The sequence below is a fragment of the Nomascus leucogenys genome, chromosome 6 (assembly GCF_006542625.1).
Source record: "Nomascus leucogenys isolate Asia chromosome 6, Asia_NLE_v1, whole genome shotgun sequence".
NCBI classification, from domain to species: Eukaryota; Metazoa; Chordata; class Mammalia; order Primates; family Hylobatidae; genus Nomascus; species Nomascus leucogenys.
In genome coordinates this window covers 67,000,774-67,026,891 of record NC_044386.1, presented here as the reverse complement: position 1 = coordinate 67,026,891, position 26,118 = coordinate 67,000,774, and the positions used below count along the sequence as shown (strand labels likewise).

Here is a 26,118-nt window from a genome sequence, read left to right as displayed (position 1 = left end):
CTGGGAGGTGTCTCCCAGTCAGGCTACACAGGGGTCAGGGAACCACTTGAGGAGGCAGTCTGTCCGTACTTAGAGCTCAAACGTCATGCTGAGAGAACCACTGCTCTCTTCAGAGCTGTCCAGGAGGGACGTTTAAGTCTGGAGAAGCTGTCTGCTGCCTTTTGTTCAGATATGCCCTGCCCCCAGAGGCGGAATCTAGAGAAGCAGTAGGCCTCGCTGAGCTGTGGTGTGCTCTGTCCAGTTCGAGGTTCCCTGCCACTTTGTTTACACTGTGAGCACAGAACTGCCTACTCAAGCCTCACCAATGGCAGACGCCCCTTACTCCGCCAAGCTCCTGCGTCCCAGGTCGATCTCAGACTGCTGTGCTAGCAGCAAGCAAGGCTCCGTGGGTGTGGGACCTGCTGAGCTAGGCATGGGAGGGGATCTCCTGGTCTGACGGTTGTGAAGACTGTGGGAAAAGTGCAGTATTTGGGCAGGAGTGTACCACTCCTCCAAGCACAGTCACTCATGGCTTTCCTTGGCTAGGAAAGGGAAATCCCCCAACCCCTTGTGCTTCCTGGGTGAAGCGACACCTCACCCTGCTTCGGCTCGCCCTCCGTAGGATGCACCCACTGTCCAACCAGTCCCAATGAGATGAACCAGGTACCTCAGTTGGAAATGCAGAAATCCGCCGTCTTCTGTGTTGATCTTGCTGGGAGCTGTAGACTGGAGCTGTTCCTATTCAGCCATCTTGGAAGCAACTCCTTAAGATACGTGTTTTTTAAAAAATCTTAATTGAGTTTTGATATGGCTTTAAGGATACAACAATTAGGTAAAACACGGAAATTAGTAAAATGTAGTAAAAGTAATTCTATCCATTGCTGTCAGGACTGATAGGTTTTTATTTTGTTTAATTAATTAATTTATTTTTGAGACAATGTCTCACTCTGTTGCCCAGGCTGGAGTGCAGTGGCGCAATCTCAGATCACTGCAACCTCCACCTCCTGGGTTCAAGCAATTCTCCTGCCTCACCCTCCCGAGTAGCTGAGATTACAGGTGCCCACTGCCACATCAAGCTAATTTTTGTATTTTTAGTAGAGACGGGGTTTCACCATGTTGGCTAGGCTGGTCTCGAAATCCTGACCTCAGATGATCTGTCTGCCTCGGCCTCCCAAAGTGCTGCGATTACAGGAATGAGCCACCGCACCTGGCCTATTTTATTTTTTTGAGACAAAGTCTCGCTCTGGGGCCCAGGCAGGAGTACAATGGCACAATCTCAGTTCACTGCAGCCTAAACCTCCTGGGCCCAAGTAATCCTCTGGCCTAAGCCTTCTCAGTAGCTGGGACTACAGGCATGTGCCGTCACACCTTGCTAATTAAAAAAAATGTTTTTTTGTAGAGACAAGGTCTCCCTATGTTGCCCAGGCTGGCCATAAACTCCTGTTCTCAAGTGATCTTCCTGCCTCAGCCTCCAAAGTGTTGGGATTAGAGGTGTGAACCACCATGCCCAGCCAGGGCTGATAGGTAATTTTAAAAGTTCGTTGAAATAGAGAATCACACACACACAAAAATGGCTCATACATTAATATTTCAACATAAAAGTATATAAACTTGCAAATATATATTAACTCACCATTTCGTGAAAGCGATACAACTATGCAGATTGAATTTATTCATTTTCTTTCTTGTGTAAATTACACACATAAGGCATAAGTCTGTGATTTCCAACTTCGGCTTAAAGATACTTATGAAGCAATATCTATACTCTTTTCAAAGCTCTGTCATTGCCCCACTCCCAACTCTTTTACAGGTCTCTTGTCCACTGCTAATTTAAATACTTCCCTCCACCCCCACCCTGAGACGGAGTCTTGCTCTGTCACCCAGGCTGGAGTGCAGTGGTGTGATCACGGCTTACTGCAACCTCCACCTCCCTGGTTCAAGCAATTATCCTGCCTCAGCCTCCTGAGTAGGTGGGATTAGAGGCACCCACCACCACGCCAGGCTAATTTTTGTATTCTTAGTAGAGACGGGGTTTCACCATGTTGGCCAGGCTGATCTCGAACTCTTGACCTCGTGATCCACCCACCTTGGCCTCCCAAAGTAATGGGATTACAGTTGTGAGCCACCGCACCCGGCCCTAAATACCTTTTTTTTTTTTTTTAAAGAGACAGGGTCTTGTTCTGTTGCTCATGATTGAGTTCAATGACATAATCTTAGGTTACCATAATCTTTAACTCCTGGGCTCAATCAATCCTCCCACCTCAGTCTTCTGAGTAGCTAGGTTTACTGGTGTGCACCACTATACCTGGCTAATTTATTTGGTAGAGACAAAAATATATCACCCAGGCTGGTCTCTAACTTGTGGCCTCAAGAGATCCTTTTGCTTCCCCTCCCAAAGTGCTAGGATTACAGGCATGAGCCACCACACCCAGCCTTAAATAAGTGTTTAATGACCTGCTAAATAATCCACGTTAGCTTTTATAGACACGACTCTACTTTCTCTATTCATATTACTCTTTCCCTATTCATATTACATCAATTTGTGTAATATTTGGTTAAATTATGGATTTATAATAAATACAAGTGGCATGAATAATTTTGGGACCAATAAAAGTCTCCTAGTAGACACAACAACAATAAAAAGAATTATCAACAGTTAGCACTTACTAGGGTACGTATGTGATAGACACCTAAACGTTTTACCTGTATTATCTCATTTACAGCAATCTTATCCTATGCTGTAAGTACTATCATGATTGTTCCATTTTACAGGAAAGGCAAAGGGAACCTCCAGGATGATGCTGAAGACAGAATCCACTATGACAGCTGTGCAACTATCCCAGAGAGCAGACATGAGGCAGAGAGAAAAGACAACACAGGATTGGGAAGCAGGTAAAGCTCAGGTGAGATACTAGCTCTACCACATGTTATTAGTGTAACCTTGGGAAAATGAGTCAATACTTCTTAGCCTTAATTTATCATCTATGCAATAGGAATAATACTATATCACAGAAAATCGAGATAAGCCACAGAATGATCCTCAACAGACATAATAACAATTATATGCTACAAAGAGTCATGGTGACAAATTAGAATTCAGGTAGCTGGGCATATTTCTTGGAATTCTAAACATTTTGTAGTACAATAGTACTGCGGAAAATATCAAAGTAATGTGGTTGAATTCTTAGCACTAATATACACATTGATTTATAACGATACAGTCATGTGATAATAGTTTGAGTCACTATTCTTGTATCAAAAAATTTGATACATTTATAGTGTGGACCAAATACACATTAACATACAGTTTGGAGGCTGGGTGTGGTGGCTTATGCCTGTAATCCCAGCACTTTGAGAGGCCAAGGTAGGCGGATCACCTGAGGTCAGGAGTTCAAGACTAGCCTGACCAACATAGAGAAACCCTATCTGTACTAAAAATACAAAAAATTAGCCAGGCATGGTGGCGCATGCCTGTAATCCCAGCTACTTGGGAGGCTGAGGCAGGAGAATCGCTTGAACCCGGGAGTCGGAGGCTGTAGTGAGCCAAGATCGCGCCATTGTACTCCAGCCTGGATGACAAGAGCAAAACTCTGTCTCAAAAACAAACAAACGAACACAGTTTGGAATGTTGTGATACAATTAATTATAATAGTAATTGTTAAGGACTGTCTGTACTACATTTCCCAGTACAATTTTATTAATGACTCCAATTCAAATAAACAATGATAATTTAATTCCATAAGTTTTAAACATGCCTAAAGCTGTGTTGGATGCTGTGGGGAACAAGAGTGAGCATAAGATATTTCCTGACATTAAGCAGCTCATAATCTAGTTGAAAAGTCAACTTCAACTTAAGAAACTAAGAAAGAATGATGGTAATAATAGTATCTTACACACAGTAACATTTTACAGTTTTTAAAATATTTTCATATATTTCTTTTGGTTCTCATGATAACTCTGTGATACAGATAGGAAATATTAAAAAGCTAAAGCAAGATTAGGCTCAATGGTTCATCCAAGGCAAACTGAGTGTAAATTTCAAAGAAAGACTCGCTTGAACTTGGATTCTGATTTGTCTACTATATTATACTGGTTGTTCCTAAAATTTAGGTACAAGAATGAATAATGGCAATATACGTAACTTTTAGTTATCCAGGGAAGATAATTATCTAAGGCACAAGATCACAACAAGGCATGTATGAAGTAATTACAGTCAAAGTAGGTATCCGGTGCATGGAACTACACAGTGACCACAGATTGCCACATCGATGCGTTGCTAATGCAGCAGAGTTCACAAACATTGCCGACCCAGGTAAGACTGCCCCTATCCCTTTTTGCCAAGAGCATGGCAGAACACAGAGAAGGTAAAGGAAAGCTCATGTGGTTATGGAATCCAACACAGTCAGGACTGAAGGTAGAGAAATTAAGAAGAGATAAAGAACATCCACATAGAAAAGTAGATATGCTTCTACTTTGATATTTGAAAAAAAATTTTATTAACCAAACTATTTTACTTGTGTTATTTGTATACTTCTGATTACTCCATAAGAATCAAATTTTTGAAAATTTAACTACAAATGTTTAAGTTCATTTTCTACTAAACATCTTGATAAGTTTTAACTGTGATTCTACCTTCTCCCCTCATCCTGCCATTAACCCAGCTAACTGAAAGTTGGAAGCACTTTGCCAAATACCATTTTTAAAAATGTTTGTGCTAGAATATCTTTAAAATCTCTTCAAACGTTGCTAATCTCTTTTTTAACAGGCTTAGTCAGAGCCTAAGCTTGGCAACAGTATCTAACAAGATTAGTTGCTTTATTGTATCTATTTTTAATTTATACTCTATTTATGGCAAGCATGCTGGTATTTCATTTAGTGACAACGTTCCTTTTTAAAAGGAAACCATAAAAGCAGTGACTCAATTTAAGAAAAAAATTAAATAAACACAAAAATGATCTATAAAAATGGAAAGATTACAAAGGTAGTCTCTAAAAGACTGAATTTAGGGAAAATTTCCTATCATCACATAAAAACTGCACAGCAACCGTGTGAGGAAGAATTATTCCTATATTCATAAAGAAACTAACTCAGAGAAAGCCGAAATTATTTGCCCAAGGTGGTGTAGCCAATAAAGCCAAGGGAACCACGGCAAAGCCCGGCCTCAGCTGTGGTCCTGGATCATCTCACTAGCAAGAAGTAGTGTGAGGGTCCAAAGGAGATGCGAAACATTGATCAAGGCAGTGTGAACTTGAAGGAGGATTTTTGAAAACCTTAAAAATCATGGAGGGCTCAAAATCACAGAGAAGGAATAAATACAGCACATGTCTGGAAAGATTTGCTTGGGAGGATTGGGTCATATTAGGAAAATCTTGGAAGGCAAATAGGGGAGTCTAAAGGAGATGGAAAACAACTGAAATTATCTATGTAGAGGTCTAAAAATGAAAGCAGTATTTTAGGCAAGGAAACATGAGTACAAAATGCAAAAAGAAATAAATGCTAGATATATTAAGAGACAGGCAGGCAGACTCATCAATAGATCGCTGCAGTCTGTCCATGTGCAAACATCTCTAAGGCTGTCTAGGATAGCAGTAATAGTTATTATTATTAATTCAACCAAGACTCCGAATGCCTACTATATGTCAGGTACATGCTAGGCACTATGGATATCAAAAACAGGGACCATTTGCTCTCAAGAAGTTCAGAGGGGAAAAATACACAATTATGAAACAATAAAATTATTACAGTGTAAGTACAAATACTGTGGGACTCAAGAAGGAAAGAACAAAAATCGGGCGCAGTGGCTCGCACCTGTAATCCCAGCACTTTGGGAGGCTGAGGAGGGTGGATCACAAGGTCAGGAGTTCGAGACCAGCCTAAAAATACAAAAATTAGCCAGGCATGGTGGTGGGTATCTGCAATCCCAGCTACTCGGGAGGCAGAGGCAGGAGAACTGCTTCAACCTGGGAGGCGGAGGTTGCAGTGAGCTAAGATGGCGCCTCTGCACTCCAGCCTCGGTGACAGAGTGAGACTCTGTCTCAAAATAAATAAATAAAATAAAAATAAAGCAATGGTCAGGGATGTTGTCAAGGGGATAACCGAGCTAAATCTTGAAGGATAATTAGTTCATGAAAAAGTAGAAAAATGGGTGGGGGGAAATGGAGGAGAGACATTCCAGAGATAAAATAGCAGGATTTAATATACATAACATAAAAAAGAAGAAAAGAATCCTGTCATTCACAGAGAAAGTGGGTACACAGAAGCAGTGAGCACATGTACTTCCAACCTGATTCTTCCCCCTTCCTCCCTCAGTCTCAAAATTTAGTCACCAAATCCAGTTAACTGTGGCTTCAGTATGCTTCCACACCAATCTATTCCATTGCACTGCCATCATTTAGATTCGCATCCTTTTCAGCTTAGACCATTAAAACAGTTCAACTGCCACCAATTCTCCCATCTTCAAACAATCCTACATTTTCCTCCATACTAATAATCCTAAAATTCTGTCTTTATCAGTTTGCATCATTGCTTAAACAAAAAAATAAATACTTTGAAAGCTTTCCAAGTGACACTGCCAGGAGACCCCAACCATTTCGTGAAGATCATTTTCACTTGTTTATCTGTAATCCACATCATGTGTGGGGTACTAATCTGAGTCCCTCAGAGCAAAGGGGAAGGGCTGCCTTTGTAAGCTCTACCTTTGTTCCTACTTTGAAATCTCAGGCTGGGGGATGATGGTGGGGATGATGGTGGTAGCGGAGGCTACTGGTGTAGACATTTATAAATGAAGAAGATTATGGGCTAGGCAGGTGTGGTGGCTCATGCCTGCAATCCTGACACTTTGGGAGGCCGAGGCGGGTGGATCACTTGAGGTCAGGAGTTTGAGACCAGCCTGTCCAACATGGTGAAACCCCATTTCTACCAAAAATACAAAAATTAGCCAGGTGTGGTGGTGGGAGCCTGTAATCCCAGCTACTCGGGAGGCTGAAGTAGGAGAATTGCTTGAACCCAGGAGGCGGAGGTTGCAGTAAGCTGAGATTGTGCCACTGCACTCCAGCCTGGGTGACACAGTGGCTCATGCCTATAATCTCAGCACTTCCGGAGGTGGAGGTGGGATGATTGCTTGGGCCTAGGAGTTCAAGACCAGCCTGGGCAACATAGGGAGATTCGTCTCTACAAAAAAATTAAAAATTAGCCTGGTGTGGTATGGATGTCTATAGTCCCAGCTACTTGGGAAGCTGAGGTGGGAGGATTGCTTGAGCCCAGGAGGCTGAGGCTGCAATGAGCCATAATCATGACACTGCACTTCAGCCTGGGTGACAGAGGGGAGAAGGGAGACCCTGTCTCAAAAAAAAAAAAAAAAAAAATTATGTCATTCTTTGGTTTTGTGGATGATCCAAATTATTTTTCATGCACTGTGGAAACATATTTCACATGTTCATTTTAAAGATGGTTTTGGAAAAATAAACATGAGCGTAAGAGACTATCTTCTTAACAAGAAGGGGAGAAAATTGGCCTAAACAACAGATTAGGAACTAAAGAGTTAAAGGGGGAATTAGGGGGACTAAGAGACTACTGTGAACATTTCCAATATTTTAAGAGCCTATATTGATTTCATGTTACAGTCAAAGGTTAACTGCTTAATGTAGGCTGAATATAACATTTCCTAAAGTTTTAAACCCAGGCATTAAACTAGAAACTATTATTATATATACTGTATTCTGGAATTTTTTAAAAACATTGTTTTTAGTGTGTATACTTTGAATAGTAAATGTGTCATGATCTTCAATAATTTAGAAAATATAAATGGAATCATATAATATATAAACTTTTGAGACTGCCTTTTTTTCATTGAGCCTAATGCGTTGGAGATTCATGCAAGCTGCTGTGTATTATCAACACTAGTTCCTTTTTAAAAAAATACGTTTTGAAACATAAACTACAGATCTGCCATGGTTTGAATACATCCTCCCAAAAAGCATCTGTTGGAAACTTAATCCCCAACGCAACATCACTGGGAGGTGGGGGACTAATTAGAGGTAATTAGGCCATTAGGTAATTAGGCCACCCTCATCAATGGATTAATGTCATTATCAAGAGTGTTTGTAACAAAATAGGGAGTTTGGTCCCCTTCTCTCTCACTCCCTCTTACCCTCTCTGCCCTTCTGCCATGGGAAGATGCGGCAAGAAGGCCCTCAGCAGATGCTGGCACCTTGGTCTTGGACTTTCCAGCCTCCAGAACCACGAGTCAATAAATTTCAATTCATTATAAATTACCCAGTCTGTGGTATTGTTATAGCAGCATGAAACATACTAAGACAACACCATATAATTCACTCAAAGTGTTCAATGTTTCTTAATATAGTCACACTGTTGTGTAGCTGTCACCACAATCTAATTTTACATTTTTGTCTCCCCACTAAAAGAAACCCTCTACCCAAGGCCGGGCGCGGTGGCTCACGCCTGTAATCCCAGCACTTTGGGAGGCTGAGGTGGGCGGATCACAAGATCGAGACCATCCTGGCTAACATGGTGAAACCCCGTCTCTACTAAAAATACAAAAAATTGGCCAGGCGAGGTGGTGGGCGCCTGTAGTCCCAGCTACTCGGGAGGCTGAGGCAGGAGAATGGCATGAACCCCAGGGGGAGGAGCCTGCAGTGAGCCGAGATCCTGCCACTGCACTCCAGCCTGGGCAACAGCGAGACTCTGTCTCAAAAAAAAAAAAAAAAAAAAAAAAAAGAAACCCTCTACCCATCAGCAGGCTAATCCCCATCTCACTCTCCCCCACCCTATCCAGACCAAACAACCATTAATCTAACTTCTGTCTCTATAAATTTACCTATTCTGGACATTTCCTACGAATGGAATCATACAGTATGTGTTTGGGTTTTTTTTGCAACTAGATTCCTTAACTTGCATTTTCAAGCTTCATACATGTTATAGCAGGAATCAGTACTTTGTTTTTATTGCCAAATAATATTCCATTATATGGCTATATCACAGTTTATCCATTCACTTGTCAGCTGGAGGACATTTGGGCTGTTACTTCTTTATTAGCTATTATGTATAACGCTGATATGAACATTCCTGTACAAGTTTTTGTGTGGAAATACACTTAATTACTGGGACATATGGTAATTATGTTTAACTTTTTAAGAAACTGTCAAATTATTTTCCAAAGTCGTTGTACTATTTTACATTGTCACTAATAGTGGATGAGAGTTTCAATACTTCACATCCTTTCCAACACTTGATATCTGTCTTTTTGATTATAGCCATCCCAGTGAGTGTGAAAAAGCTGTATCTCATTTTGGTTTTGATGTGCATTTCTTTAATGACTAAAGATGTTGAGCATCTTTTCATGTGCATATTGGTGCTTTTTCCTCTCCTCACCTTAATTGGAAAGCTGTTACTTCCTTTTGTTCCCACAGTTTTGAGGTTCTGCCCTGACTTACTTATCACATTGTAAATATTATTGTTCTCTGAACTATGCATCCTTTGGTTAAAAACCTTACTTAGCATTTACATAATACATTCCCAAAGAGTCTGTCATTTCCCATTATTTCTATCCCTTTCATCATGTGATCTCTGTTCTAGGTCACTTGTTATTTGGCTAAAACCCCTTCTTGAATTTTCTCAGAGGAGTTAAGTGGGTATTATATTCCTGAAATTTTTGTATAGTTGTAACATGTTTCCCCCTCACAGGGGAGAAGTATCTTCAAGGCAAATAGGGATTTGGGATTGTGAAATCCCAAATCTGTAAATACTCTTCTACCATCTCCTAGTTTCCAGTGTTGTGAATTAGAATTCTGATTCCAGTCTGATACTTGATAGGTGCAACCTGTTCTATCTGGAAGCCTCCAAGGTGAATCCTTGGAACTCAAAAATTTTACAAGGATATCCCTAGGTATGTGTTTTTCATCACTGATCTCCCCCAGAACTTCATTCTGCACACTGAAGTCTTTAGCTCAGGAAATGATTTTATGTTGTTTAATTATTCCTTCTCCATTTGTTCCTTTTTCTTCTTCTGGAACTTGTATTAGCCATGTTAGGTGTCCTGAATTGATCCAATAGGTCTCTTTTTGAAAAGTTTTTTTTTGTATTTTTTTTGGCTCCATGCTTTAAAATATTTCTTTTACTTGATCTTCCAGGTCAATAATTGTTCATACTCATTCATTCCTTTATTCAATAATTATGTATCGGGTGCCTACTATGCGTAAGACAGTGTTCTAGGTATTAGAGTTGACAACAGATTAGCAGTGAATACAAGACAAAAAAAGTTCCTGTTCTCCTGGTGCTTACACTCTAGTACAGATAGTTTTAAAAAAAATAAGTGTGTAAGGATAAATGGAGTCAGGTGATAATAAGTATTTAGGTGGAAAATCACATTTTTTGTTCCATAAAGTCTTAAATGTGCCCATTATTATTTTCATGGTCAAGTTTCTCTCTCCTCCAGCATTTCTTTTTCTTTTTTTTTTTTTTTTAAGATGGAGTCTCGCTCTGTCGCCCAGGCTGAAGGGAGTGGCGTGATCTCGGCTCACTGCAACCTCTGCCTCCCGGGTTCAAGTGATTCTCCTGCTTCAGCCTCCCAAGTAACTGGGACTACAGGCGCCCACCATCGTGCCCGGCTAATTTTTTGTAATTTTTTAGTAGAGATGGGGTTTCACCATGTTAGCCAGGATGGTCTCGATCTCCTGACCGCATGATCCGCCCACCTCGGCCTCCCAAAGTGCTGGGATTACAGGCGTGAGCCACCGTGCCCGGCCTCCTCCGGCATTTCTATTTAGCTAACTCAATATATTGTTTATTCTAAGTGGTTTTTCTCTTTCAGGTTGCCTGGCTTCCCCAGATGGGTTGTTTGTCTTTGTCACCTCATGGGGGATTAGATTTAGTTGTTGGAGGACCACAAGTGGTAGCAGCCTCAAGAAAATGGAAAGGCAAAGCAGTCTTTCCATTTCCAGTGGGTAGGCAGTGCTGCAGCAGGCAAGCCACCAGCTCTTGTGGAGGCCCAGGAGGAAGCCTCCCTGCTCTCAGGTCTCCTTACATATGCCAGTCACAGGGATGGGAAGATCTCAGACCCCTGGCTCTTTCCTTTTCTCCTTCCCTCCAGGAATCCATGGATATCTACCAGACCAAGTTATTTCCTGGATTTGCCATTCTTATCCTCATCCTGAGATTTTCCAGGCTCTTGTCTAGAGGAAAACTCCTGTACCAACTCTCCCTGACAGAGTTCTCACAGAGCCCATGGCCTCACTTGCATCCAACTGTTCATCAGATCCAGGAGCCACTTCACTCAAGACTGACAGATACAGGCTGGAAGTAGGAACGGAGGGATAGTGAGATATTCAAGTAGCCACCTTCCCAGAACTCACTCTGAAAAGTCAGTCCTGTTTACAGACTAATCCTAAAAGCATTAAAATCTTGGCATATAAGTCAAAAATTTAAAGTGCCACTGTAAAGTCCAAACATCTGTGGACTGCATTGTTTTCAACTACTGCCCTAAGTATGGAAGTTTTGAAGAAAAAATTTAAGAAATAAGGAAGATCTTAATGGAAGTCAAAATTAAAGGAAACTGATTAGATGGACTCTGAAAATAATTATGTTATATAAAAGCAGTCAGACCAAAAAGAGTACATACTGTATGATTACATTTATATAAAATTCTAGGAAATTCAAACTAATTTAGTGACAGAAAAACAGAACAGTGGTTGCCTAGGGACCAAGGAATTAGGTGAGTGGGGCATAAAGGGCACAAAGAAACTTCTGGGGGTGACGAAAATGTTCACTATCTTCATTACAATTATTTCATGGGCATATAAATGTCAAAATTCATCAATAAAATATACACCTTAAAGATGTACAGTTAACTTTATGTCAACTGCACCTCAATAAAGAAATACTGATGGGGAAAAACATTTGGAATTTATTTCCCAAAGGGATTGACATCCCTAAATATAAAGAATATCTAAAAAATAAGAATACCTACAGGTAACAGACATGAACAGGAAGTTCACTAAACTTTTCTGAATTTGAAATTTCCACAATAAAAAATAAAATATGTAATTTTCTTTTTTTTTTTTTTTTTTGAGATGGAGTCTCCCTCTGTCCCCTAGGCCTGAGTGCAGTGGCGTAATCTCGGCTCACCGCAAGCTCCGCCTCCCGGGTTCATGCCATTCTCCTGCCTCAGCCTCCCGAGTAGCTGGGACTACAGGCGCATGCCGCCATGCTCGGCTAATTTTTTGTATTTTTAGTAGAGACGGGATTTCACCGTGTTAGCCAGGATGGTCTTGATCTCCTGACCTCGTGATCCACCCGCCTCAGCCTTCCAAAGTGCTGGGATTACAGACGTGAGCCACTGTGTCCGGCCGTAATTTTCAGAAAAATATTAAAACACTATGTCTCACCCTTAATACAGGTGAAGAGATAAAAACATAATTACAGTGTTACTGCAAGAATATTTGACTGCTGATAAATACCAATTATTTTTCTTTGTTTTTACATTTTTCTTTTATTTTTAAAATTGAAGATGAGGTCTCACTATGTTCTCAGGCTGGTCTCAAACTCCTGGTCTACAGCTTCCATCTCCCAAAGTGTCGGGATTATAGGCATGAGTCACCATGTCCAGCCATTAATACCAATTAATGATATAATCAAAGTTGGAGTAGAAGATTAGGCAAGTCATCTTGGAGGAAATAAGTATGAACTTGGTCTTGAAGTAATGAAACTGAATGTGGGTGTATGTAACTTTTTTTACTCTAGGCAGGAAATAGAAGAGAAGAAAGTTGAGATGAAGAAAAAAATATGAATGAAGGCAATGAAAGGGAAGATGGAGACAACTTTTAGGGCTTTTACTATAGGTTCACTATTTCTAATATAACCATCAGAATCTTTTGTCACAAAAAGTTACATGTTGATGGAAAGAATACAGGAAAATAAATGAGATCTAATTTACCATATGAGGCTTTAGAATTTATTAAAGTCATTTGTTATTTATGCACCGTATTTAATCTTTGCCATGTCTATATTCTACCTATATTAGTATTTTTCTCTAGAAAGAATTTAGTTTTTACTCAGCTTCATTTCCATGAAAATGAATTATAATTTTTCTTAATATATTAAAAATATCTTACATACCTTCAGTGATATTAAAATTCAATTATTTCACTTGCTCCATATGCCCATTTTTTTCCATCACTAACCCTTAGTCTTTAAGCATGCAGATCTAAATTTCCATTAGTTAGACTGGTACAAGTCTCCTGTGAATTGTTAAGTCTCTTATTTCTATCTCGCTGATAACTGCATCTTCCTAGAAATGTGAGGAGTTGAGAGCTACTAAGATTGTTGGATTAAAGGTTGGGCATGGTGGCTCATGCCTGTAATCCCAGCACTTTGGGAGACTGAGGTGGGTGGATCACTTGAGGTCAGGAGTTCAAGACCAGCCTGGCCAACATGGTGAAACCCTGTCTCTACTAAGAATATGAAAATTAGCCGGGCATGGTGGTGCATGTCTGTAATCCCAGCTGCTCTGGAGTCTGAGACAGGAGAATTGCTTGAACCTCGGAGGCGGAGACTGCAGTGATCCGAGACCACCCCACTGCACTTCAGCCTGAGCAAAGAAGCCAGACACTGTCCCCCCGACCAAAAAAAAAAAAAAAACCAGATTGTTGGATTACGTTCGGATTTCTCAATTTTTAGTGCCATTCGAAAGAATATTCTACATTTGTAAATACTCTATGCCAAATAAAAAAGAAATCCACAACAAAACGGTAGAAGAAGCAGTTAACTTTCAATTAATTTTGTTAAATCCATGAAGATAATAGAGCTTAAGAAGAACTAGTAACTACTGAAAAAACAGAGCAGCCTAGTTCAGAAAACACAAATAATTACATATATGTTTAAAGTAGAAACAGTGTGGTGCAGTGAAAAATAATGGCTTTAGAGTTACATAGCCCTTATTTTGAATTCTAAACCTGTCACTTAAATAATCTGCTTAATTTTTTGGCACCTCACTTTCCTCATTTTTAACATGGTGATAATGGTTACCTGTCCTGATTGTTGTGAGGATTAAATAAGCCACAAACCAGTGCCTGGTTTGAACACTGGCTCTGCTACTCACCATGCTCAACAATGGTAGTTGGTATTTTTATTGCAATGTTGATGACATTTTCTGGGTAAAATTGTTTCCTCTTTCAGCCTGGCCAAAGCAAGAAATTCTCGATTCTTTAAATTTACCAGCTTATAATCAATTTGTTAACCTATGCCGTATGTCTAAATTCAGCCCGAAATTTAAAAATCTTTTGAATATTTTATAATACACTAAAATTGCACTTAATATATTTTTATATTCCTAAACTAAATATTGCTTTGACTATAGAATTTAAAAATTAAGCAATATGCATATTTTATAGAAATTTTTATCTTTATAGAATTAAATCAGTTGAAATCTGGTGTATCTCTTGTGGGGCAAAAGTAGCAGACAGTTCACAGAAGGTTGGTATACTAAGCTAGAAAAATTTTGGAAGTGAGCGATTCTAAAAAGCCGGTGATAACAGCGCTCAAATAAGAAATTAAAGTGTCTGAGATTGTAGTATGAGAAAGAAGGGTCACAATCTAAACAAAGTTTTAAGATGTAAAAATCTGAAAGGAATCAAATTTGTATTCTTATATTAAGGTCTTAGATATAGTAAAAAGAACTGGGAAGATAGTTCAGAGAAGTATTAGTCTTTCTGACAATGGCTGGACACTGCAGGTTGGGGAAGGAGGCAGGAAAACATGCCTTACAGAGCCAACTTAAAAAAAGGATAAAGTTTTGACCCTGAGATTTTAAAGTGTGCAGATCTAAATTTCCGTTAGGCTGGTAAAAGCCTCCTGTGAATTGTTAAAAGGACTAGAAAATAAAAGGTTTTTCAACAGTCACTATAGAAAAGATTTTTATTGACACAGAGAAGCTCTTTAGTTGTCTATTTCAATCTATTTTAATGTTAGTGAATAAAAAGAGATAATTTTTTTTTTTTTTTGAGACAGGGTCTCACTTTCTCACTTTGTTGCCCAGGATAGAGTGCAGTGGCATGATTACGGATTACTGCAGCCTCCACCTCCTGGGTTCAAGCAATCCTCCCACCTCAGCCTTCCGAGTAGCTGGGACTACAGGCACACACCACCATGCCCAGCTAATGTGTGTGTGTGTGTGTGTGTGTGTGTGTGTGTGTGTGTGTGTCCAGGCTGGTGTTGAACTCCTGGGCTCAAGTGATCTGCCCACCTTGGCCACCCACAGTGCTGGCATTACAGGTATGAGCCACCGAGCCCAGCCAAATCACCTTTTTTAGAACATAAGCTTTCATGGGTAAAAATTATTTAGTTAATAGTCTAACATCCTGTGGATTCTCAATAAAATTTAAACCCCATTTAATAGAAATTTGTCTCATAGTTTGCTCTCCTACCATTTGTATTACTTGTGAGTTACTGTTTGGTGATGCTCTTCAATACCAGTACGGGTTCCTCTCTCTATTGTGCTATAGGTCCATTTCCAAAAATTTCCTTAGAACCTTATTTTAAAGGAGAGAAAAGCTAAACGGCAATCTGTGTCCAGTGAAGGCAAGTTTATCAATTCAAATCTGCCTAATCCATAGGCAATATAAGATTTGAGGAACAGGGGAGAAAATCTCAAACAATTATTTCACCAAAATACTAACCATAATGTTTATTTTTATTTTTTAATACATATATTTTTAGGCTAGCCAAGTGAAGCAGTGGAAAAATATTTAAATAAATGAATGAATGGAAATTCATATCTGATTAAGTAAATGCAATAATCAGTAAAACTTTGTTATATTGGTCCTATTTTTAAAAATCACAGTTTTGACAATGCTCACATCAAAATCTGTGGCTCAGGCACATTAAGATATAAAGTAATCTCTTCTTATTAGTAAAAAGCTAGGATTTGGCATCATGGTATAGTGGAGAGCACAAAGAACTTAGAAGTTGAACATTGGCTCTGCTACTCACCATGTGGCCTGAGGCAAGTCACTTACTCACTAGCCTCAGATTATCACTAAAAAGGCAATAACCACCCACTGTCCCACAGAGTGGGGAAAGGATGAAATTAATAACACTTCCATAAATGGCCTCAATCTACCTCTCTCCCTCATGTCTTATCTCTTTACCACATGCCCAATGTGCTAACTGCCCTAAACTTTTATTTCCCATGTGCTATACCCTGCTCTCATTCCTTTGTATTGTTCCTTTTGTTTATCATTGCCTCTAAACCTTCCTGCAAGAATTGTGTCCCTTCTCACTGAATCTAGGCCTGGCCTTGTGATTTGCTTTCAACAATGCCATGTCAGCTAATGGGATGTAAGTACAGGCCTGAATTGCTCTTGCAGAGGGCTTGTCCTCCCTTGCAGCTCTGGGTCTTCTGCCACTGCTGCTCTGAGAAGCCCAGGTTAGCTTATCAGATGATGGCAGACACATGACCTAGTCACCCCATCAACCTGGCTGACAGTCTGCAAACTATACATGTGAGGGAGACCATGCTGGAACATCCAGTCACCAGCCCATCTACTTGCCAACCTGAATGCAAGAACAAGCTTTAGAGAGATGAGCTGAGCTGGCCCAATTCAAAATAATTGACCAGATGAACCATTAAAATATTGTAAAATAAAAAAATAAATAAAAAATAAAAAAGAATTGTGTCCCTTCCTCTGAAATACCTGTCCAGGGTCCCGTCCAGTTATTATTATTATTCTGTCTATCATCTGTTATCCAAATCTGTTTTTCTTATTAAACCACTAAAGATAGTTCTTATTTTTGAGTGCTGCCACATATGTATTAAGTGCTTTATAGATGGTACATAATCCCATGTAATCCTCACAACCACCCTGTAAAGCAGGTGCTGCTATTCTCTGTTTTATCAGTGAAGGAAAGTAGGCCTCGAGAAGTTAAACAGCTTGGCAAAAGTCACTCAAGTAATAATTAATAACAAATTATCACTAATAATTAGTAATAATTAGTAGGACTGGGATTTAGTGAAGTCTCTGACTCTCATTCTGCTGCCTTTGGTGGGGATCCTCCCGTACATCTTATACTTCTGTAGCCTTAGGAAAAAAGTAAGTACAATACCTGACATATTTATACTGAACATGTGTTTGGTGAATAAAAAAGGCAGGGAGTATGTCTTATTCACTGAGTTGCTTATTATGCGCCAGATTTTTACCTTAGGACCTGGAGATATGAAAATGATCTGATGAGGTCCTCAAGGAGCTTATAATCAGTGTACCAGGGGAGAGAATCAAGTAAACAGATTATTATAATACAGTGTGTGGTTAAGTACTGTTTCTGAGCACAGGCTGCTGAGAAAACAGAATGGGTAGGAAGAAAACAGTCAAGAAAGATGTAAGGAAAGTCCGAGTTTCTGCTTTTCCCTTCGAAACCCAGAGTTTTGAAATTAAGCAGGGTTCTAATATACAGGCATACCTTGTTTTATTGTGCTGTGCTTTATGGTGCTTCACAGATACTTTGGGGTTTTTTGTTTGTTTACAAATTGAAAGTCTGTGGCAACCCTATGTCAAGCAAGTCTTTTTAGTGCTGTTTTTCCAATAGCATGTGCTCACTTCATGTCTGTCACATTTTGGTAATTGTTGCAATATTTCTAACTTTTTCATTATTACTATACTTGTTTATGATGATCTGTGCTACTGAAATTGCTGTTACTATTGAAATTGTTTTGGGGTACCATGAACTGTGCCCACAGAAGACTTAATCCATAAATGTTGTGTGTGTTCTGACCACTCCACCAACCAGCTGCTTCCTTTTCTCTCTCCCTCTCCTCTGGCCTCCCTGTTCACTGAGACACAACAATACTGAAATTAGGCCAGTTAATAACCCCACAATGACCTCTAAGTTTTCAAGTGAAAAGATGTTGGACATCTCTCACTTCCAGTCAAAAGCTTGAAATGATTAAGCTCAGTGAGAAAGGCATGTTAAAAGCTGCCAGGCCAAAACCTAGGTCTCTTGCACTAAACAGCAAGTTGTGAATGCAAAGGAACAGTTCTTGAAGGAAATTAAAAGTGCTATTCCAGTGAACATATAAATGTTAAAAAAGCTGAACAACCTTATTGCTGATATGGAGAAGGTTTTAGTGGTCTGGATAGAAGATCAAACCTGCCACAACATTCCAATAAGCAAAAACCTAATCCAGAACAAGACCCTAACTCTCTTCAATTCTATGAAGGCCAAGAGAGTTGATGAGGGTGCAAAATAAAAGTTTGAAGCTAACAGAAGTTGGTTCATGAGGTTTAAGGAAAGAAGCCATCTCCAAAACATAAAAATGCAAGGTAAAGCAGCAAGTGCTTTTACAGAAGCTATAGCAAGTTATCCAGAAGATTGAGCTATGATCAATGATGAAGGTGGCTTCACTAAACAACAAACTTTCACTGGAGAGGAAGCAGTCTTATGTTGGAAGAAGATGCCACCTAGGACTTTCATAGCTAGAAAGGACAAGACAATGCCTCGCTTCAAAGGACAGGTTGCCTCTCTTGTTAGTGGCTAATGCAGCTGGTGACTTTAAGTTAAAGTCAATGCTCATTTACTGTTCTGAAAATCCTAAGACCCTTAAGAACTATACAACAAGCCAGGTGTAATGGTGCACATCTGCAGTCTCAGCTACTAGGAGGCTGAGATGGGACAATCACTTGAGCATAAGAGTTCAAGGCTGGCTGGGCAACATAGTGAGACTCCTGTCTCTTAAAAACGAAAAAAAAAAAAAAAAAAAAAACAGGTTTATGCTAAATCTACTCTGCCTATGCTCAGTGGAACAAAAAAGCCTGGAGAGCAGCTAATCTGTTTACAGCATGGTTTACTGATTTTTTTTTTTTTTTTTTGAGACGTAGTCTTGCTCTGTTGCTCAGGCCGGAGTGCAGTGGCCCGATCTCGGCTCACTGCAACCTCCGCCTCCTGGGTTCAAGCGATCCTCCTGTCTCAGCCTCACAAGTAGCTGGGATTTACAGGCATGTGCCACCACGCCCAGTTAATTTTTGCATTTTTAGTAGAGACGGGGTTTCGTTATGTTGGCCAAGCTGGTCTCAAACTCCTGACCTCAGGTGATCCACCCACCTCGGCCTCCCAAAGTGCTGGGAATACAGGTGTGAGCCACTGCACCCAGCCAGTTTACTGAGTATTTTAAGCCCACTGCTGAGACCTACTGCCCAGGAAAAAAAGATTTCTTTCAAAAATATTACTGCTCTTCAACAATGCACTGGTCACTCAAGAGCTCCGATGGAGATGTACAAAGAGATCAATGTTGTTTTCATGCCTGCCAGGATAACATCAACAATAGCATCTTTGATCCATCTGCAGCTTATGGATCAAGGAATTATTTCAACTTCCAAGTCTTATTACTTATGAACTACATTTTCTAAAGCTGTAGCTGCCATAGATAGTGCTTCCTCTGATGGATCTGGGCAAAGTACAGTGAAAATGATTCACCATTCTAGACAGCATTAAGAACATTTGTGATTCATGGGAAAAAGTAAAAATATCAACATTAGGCTGGTGAGTGCAATGGTGTTTACAACTAACTGATCATAACCAGTTACAGATTTCTTTGTTCCTTCTCTCACTCCTACTCCTTCACTTGACTAGCCTTAAAAAAAAAAAAAACAACACTAACATTGGGAAGAAGTAGATCCTAGCCCTCATGTATGACTTTCAGGGGTTCAAGACTTGAGTGGAGGAAATAATGCAGATATGGTGGAAATAGCAAGAGTACGAGAATTAGAAGTGGAGCCTGAAGATGTGACTGAATTGCTGCAATTTCATGGTAAAACTTGAATGGATAAGGAGTTGCTTCTTATGGTTGAGCAAAGAAAGTTTCTTGACATGAAATCTGCTGATGAAGATGCTGTGAACACTGGTGAAATGGCAACAAAAGATTTTAGAATATTCCATAAACTAAGCAGCAAGGTTTGGATGATTGACTCCAATTTTGAAAGAAGTTCTATGGGTAATATGCTATCAAACAACACTGCATGCTACAGAGAAATCTTTCATAAAAGAAAGAGTCAATTCGTGCAGTAAACTTCATTGTTGTTCTATTTTAAGAAATTGCCACAGTTACCACAACCTTCAGCAGCCCACCCTGCAGCAGCCATTGAGCCAACACTCTCCACCTCCATCAGCAAAAAGATTATTACTCACTGAAGGCTCAGATGATCATTAGCATTTTTTGGTAATAAAGTATTTTTTAGAGCCAGGAATGGCAGTACATGCCTGTAGTCCAAGCTACTTAGGAAGCTGAGGCAGGAGGGGAGGATTGCTTGAGCCCAAGAGTTTGAGTCCAGCCTGAGTAACATAGCAAAACCCTGTCTTTAAAAAAATAAAAATAATTTTTAAATTAAGGTATGTACATTGTTTTCTAAAGACATAATGCTATTGCACACTTAACAGACTACAGTATAGTATAAATAAATATCATTTTTATATGCAGTGGGAAGTCAAAAATTCATGTGAAGGTCGGGTGCAGTGGCTCACGCCTGTAATCCCAGCACTTTTGGAGACGGAGGCGGGCGGATCACGAAGTCAGGAAACCATCCTGGCTAACACGGTGAAACCCCATCTCTACTAAAAATACAAAAAATTAGCCAGGTGTGGTGGCATGTGCCTGTAGTCCCAGGAGGCAGAGGTTGCAGCGAGCAGAGATCACACCACTGTACTCTAGCCTGGCAACAGAGTGAACACCATCTCAAAAAAAAAAAAAAAATTTCATGTGACTCATTTTATTGCAGTGGTCTGGAACTGAGCCCACAATATTTCCAAAGTATACCTGTACCTTTTCAAAAAATTAGATTATCTATATTCACACTATTTTATCTCAAATTCCTCATCTGTCCTGTTCAAATAAATCTCATATTTAAAAAACACATTTTAAAGGATGATTTACATTCTAAATATGTTCAATTTATATGACACTACATATTTTTCTCTCCATACAAATTCAGAAGAAAAAAACAATGAAAAAGGCTACTGGTTATATAACTGGCCAATGTTGGAAGTGCTTGTGAAAAAATCATGATCAATTTAAGATTTTTTTTTTTTAACTTAGGAGAACAAGGGGATAAAACTCACTGCATGAAAAGCAACTGCTCCAAAAAATCATGTCGCTTCAAAAACATTTTACTCCTAGGTTTAAAAAAACAAACAACTTTTAGATTGTTCTCACACACATTTCCCTCCTTCCTACCCTTGAATTTAACCTTACATAAAGGCAAGTGCAATTTAGATAATATACTACCAGCAGTTGTTCACTTGCTAAGCAATAGTTTATTCAAGTAGGTATTTTCTGGGCTATTATGGAAAACGCCAAAGTAAAAATGCTTATTAAATTCAATTTCGATTATATCTGTCACTTCTTCCTTGTTAAAAGCAATTACTATGGAAGAAAATAAATTAAGCCTAATAATGTCACTCATTACAAAGTTGGGTACTATCAAATTTTATGGCTTTTTACAGGTAGTTGCTAACAGATTGAATGATTTTAACACTCTCTTATAATGTGAAGAAAGCAAATTTCTGCAAACATAATGGGACTAGTAAAGATGAAATAATAAAAAACAGTAGAGGTGGTGGAGAAAGCAAATTTAAAAAACAAATGAAATGAGGTACAGATGGACTTCGTTTGCAGCTTATGAAATTAACGAAGACAACAGCAAAGACAAAAGCCTAAAGGGATTAAACGCTAAGGGTGGCAAACATAAGCAAGGAAAGTGCAGCTTCAAATACACATAAGCCTTACTATCACATTTGGGATTAAGTAAAAAATAAGTAAATAAATAAATATGCACAGGCCTGAGACAGAACCTAATTGAGCTGCAGTTGAGTTGTAGAGAATCACATTCAAGTTCAAAGTAGATTAAACTTGCTTTCCACTTTTCATCATCCTATTCAGCAAAATGAAAATAACCTTGGGGACAAAGAGTTTACATAAAATCTTCTTTCTGATATTCCCCTAATAAATTCTCTCACTAGAAGGAAAAAACAAAAGGAACATTTTCCTTAATAGTTTGTATCTTCAAACAAGATTCATAAAAATCCTCGAATGGTTTTAAGAAAAAGATAACCAACCACTGTTGACACCAAGGAATTGCAATGTTACATGCTATAAAGGAAAGTGAGAATCACAGAATCATGGGATTAAAAGTAACTCTGAGGCCAGATGCAGTGGCTCACACCTGTAATCCCAGCACTTTGGGAGGCAGAAGCGGGGGATCGCTTGAGGTCAGGAGTTTGAGACTAGCCTGGCCAAAAAGGTGAAACCTTGTCTCTACTAAAAATACAAAAATTAGCCGGGCGTGGTGGCAGGCACCTGTAATCCCAGCTACTCGGGAGGCTGAGGCAAAAGAATTGCTTGAACCTGAGAGGTGGAGGTTGCAGTAAGCCGAGATCACCCTACTGCATTCCAGCCTGGGTGACAGAGCAAGATTCCATCTCCAAAAACATAAATAAAATAAAAGTAATTTTGAAAGCTTATTTCCTTATTCTTAATTCATATAACTAAAGAAGGTGCTCACAATTTACAGACTTGAAAAATAAGGGGCTTCAAATTACTATATTTAATACTATAATATTAACAAAGATTTAATTGCTTGTTTAAAAATTCAAAACCACAATTCCTCTAGCAAGTGTGAACTGTTACCATTTAAAGAAAATAAAAGGGATAATCACATTCATCAAATACTTTTTTTAACCTGATGCTATCTATGCTGGTCACCACAATGACCATCTATTGTACTTTTGTTCTGCCATTAAAAAATTCTTAGACCACTCACTATTGAATTATTGTTTAAGCTGGTAAATTGAGGTAAAATACTGAATAACCTGAGAAATCACAAGTACAGTCAAAGTCCACAGTACAAAACTACTGAACCGTGCTCCTTCTTTATATAATATTATATAAACTGCTAAGTTTAAATGTCATCCACTCGTTGGGTTTAAAGTCTTTTCCAGATACAATCTAAACTGTGAGGAAAAAGTGAATTCTAAATTCCACATAAATTGACTTATGTGCCTTTCTTTTTGCTTGAAAACTCTTCAAACGTTGCCACTGATTCAGTTTCACCCGTTGGTAATGAACACAGAACTCACTGTGGGGAAAAACAAACCAGTGTGTGAGAAAAGTAAGAGAAGTTATCAGATATACAGGGGAGTAAAACAAGTAACTGAAAAACACCTCAACCACAACACTTTTCTCTGTCCTAAAGAAGGCATTTTGAATTTTGATATCCTAGTTACCTCTTTCATGAAAAATTTTATAGGTTCCAAAAGCTCCCAAGTTGCGTACTCACCTGGTTCATCTGAATCCTGAATCCGGGCTTTTATGTCTGCTAAACTAGGCTCTTGAGAGATCGAAGCCGCTGCCCCCTCCTCTGGGTCCTCTACCTTAGTCACAGTAAAATGTGGCATTGTTATAGTTAGATAATACTTGGCTCTTTCTGTATTTAAACTTCCTGCCAGTTAGTTTTCCCTGCCTACCTCTTCCTTGCTGTCCTTTCAGACAGTGATCCCTGCCTACAGGAGACAGTGGCTGGGATTCGGGAAGTACTTTAAGCTCACGTGACCTACAGCCCTGAGGGAGTGGGGCGCTTGAAGACACGCCTTCCACAGTGTTTATCATTCACTTAAAAGGATTAAGCACTCCACCCTTGCTTATTGTTGTTAACCTGAAGAACCCCAAGAACAGTTTAGCCTGCTTTCCCAAAGCTGCCAAAACCTGGAGACTGGACAGAATTCACAGTGAACTACTGTCCACCGCTTGCTCCTTTATTTCCTTCACTGAAGTTGTCATTCTTATCTGCATGTCATGATCTCAACCTCCGCCCTCATATTTCACACAAGAAAGATTAAGGAATAGTTCACTTTTTTTTTTTTTTTTTTTTTTTTTTTTGAGACAGGGTCTCGCCCTGTTGCCCAGCCTGGAGTGCAGTGGTGCGATCTCAGCTCACTGCAGCCTCCGCCTCCCGGGTTCAAGCGATTCTCCTGCCTCAGCCTCCCAAGTAGCTGGGACTACAGACATGCGCCACCACGCCCAGCTAATTCTTTTTTTTTTCTTTTTTGTATTTTTAGTAGAGACAGGGTCTCACCATGTTGGTCAGGCTGGTCTCAAACTCCTGACCTCAGATGATCTGCCCACCTTGGCCTCCCGCAGTGCTAGGATTAACAGGCGTGAGCCACCGCACCCGGCCGGGAACGGTTCATTTTTATACTGTCCTCTTTAAAGAAAGACTGGCACTATATCAACTTAAAATATGAAAGATATGGCTGTGCGCGGTGGCTCACACCTGTAATCCTAACACTTTGGGAGGCCAAGGTGGGCGGATCACCTGAGGTCAGGAGTTCAAGACCAGCCTGGCCAACATGGGGAAACCCTATCTCTACTAAAAATACAAAAATTAGCTGGGCGTAGTGGCACATGCCTGCAGTCCCAGCTGCTCAGGAGGCTGAGACAGGAGAATCCCTAGAATCCAGGAGGCGGAGATTGCAGTGAGCCAAGATTGCGCCACTGCACTGCAGCCTGAGCGACAGAGAGAGACTCTTGTCCGGAAAAAAAGTAAAAAAAAAAATATATACATATATATGTTTAAAGAGTTCAGAACTTTTGTATTGTACAGAGTGGTTATTTCAAAGGAAAAAAAAGTCCCAGAAAATCCTTTTAAGTGTGTACAGTTCCTTTAGCATACCCTTAAAATAACATACTTAATTCTTGATATATTTTATCAGACAACTGTATCAAGTTCTCAGCTGACGACTTTAGAGTATGAGGTTCTACCTCTGTACTTAGTAGAGGAGTTCAGTAAATTGAGCCCTGTGTAATGTCCATATTGATGATGTAGTATAAGGCCTCTGTTATTGGGAATGCCTTCCGTCTGACAAGTAAGGTTGTGCTAAATTTAACTGAAGCAATGATGCTTTGAATTCTTATTCATTCAGTTATATACCACTTCTTGCAGCACTATTCACAACAGCCAAAATATGGAATCAACTTAAGTGCCCATCAATGCATGAGTATATAAAGAAAATGTGGAATATATATACAATGGAATACTATTCAGCCGTAAAAATGAAATCGTCATTTGCAGCAACACGGATGGAACTGGAGGTCATTATGTTAAGTGAAATAAGCCAAGCATAGAGAGACAAATATCACATTTTCATTCACACGTAGGAGCTAAAAATGTGGATCTCATGAATATAGAAAGTAGAATGGTTGTTACTAGAGGCCAGGAAGTGTAGGAGGGAGGAGGATTAAAGAGAAAAAAAGAAGGTAAATATAAAAGCACAATCACGTTGATAATTGATTTATGCTAGCAAGAATACTGGCCTGTTTTGGAATAAACATTTTTTTTTTTTTTAAAAGGAAAAGCTAGGCTGGGAGAGGTGGCTCATGCCTGCAATCCCAGCACTTTGGGAGGCCAAGGCGGGCGGATCAAGTGGTCAGGAGATCGAGACCATCCTGGCTAACATGGTGAAACCCCGTCTCTACTAAAAATACAAAAATCTTAGCCAGGCGTGGTGGCGGGCACCTGTAGTTCCAGCTACTGAGGAGGCTGAGACAGGAGAATGGCATGAACCTGGAAGGTGGAGCTTGCAGTGAGCCAAGATCACATCACTGCACTCCAGCCTGGGTGACAGAGCAAGACTCATCTCAAAAAAATAAAATAAAATAAAATAAAGGAAAAGAAAACCCTACAAATATATACCACTTCTAAAAGAGAAGGAAGCAATAAAGACCTAGTTTGTACTCTGCATTGCACTAGAAACTTTACATCACGATCTCATTTAATCAGCACAAAAACAGAAACATTAGACTAAGAAACTTGCCCTAAGTCACCATTGTAAGTGGTGAAACTCAACTTTAAAACCTCTAATGCCCTGAGGTAGGCAACATAGAGTATGTTTCAAAGAAAGAAAACTCAGGTACACTCACCTAAATTTTATTTCATTGGTTCTTAATAGCACTGGTTTGGCTGCACAGGTTCTCTCCTACGGTGAACTATATAAAAGTGCAGGGGCATAGAAAATTGAAGGCAAAGTTAAAGCAGTACAGAAAAAGCTGAGAGAAAACTAGTAAAGCTGAGGTGCGTGATGTGCATG

General features: G+C 39.6%; 1 protein-coding gene across 5 annotated transcripts in view; it reads right to left on the bottom strand.

The window, feature by feature from the left end:
• Positions 1–26,118, bottom strand: part of SLC12A6 (solute carrier family 12 member 6) — a 107,121-nt gene that overhangs the window by 63,192 nt on the left and 17,811 nt on the right. Inside the window, exon 1 of one of the 5 annotated variants that reach the window (XM_003272787.4) lies at positions 23,313–23,913. The exons of the other annotated variants lie outside the window; for them this stretch is intronic. Within the exon in view, the coding sequence (XP_003272835.1) occupies positions 23,313–23,430 (118 nt within the window). The 5' untranslated portion in view covers positions 23,431–23,913. Of the gene's footprint in view, positions 1–23,312; positions 23,914–26,118 lie in introns of those variants that run through there. 5 annotated transcript variants of the gene reach the window in all.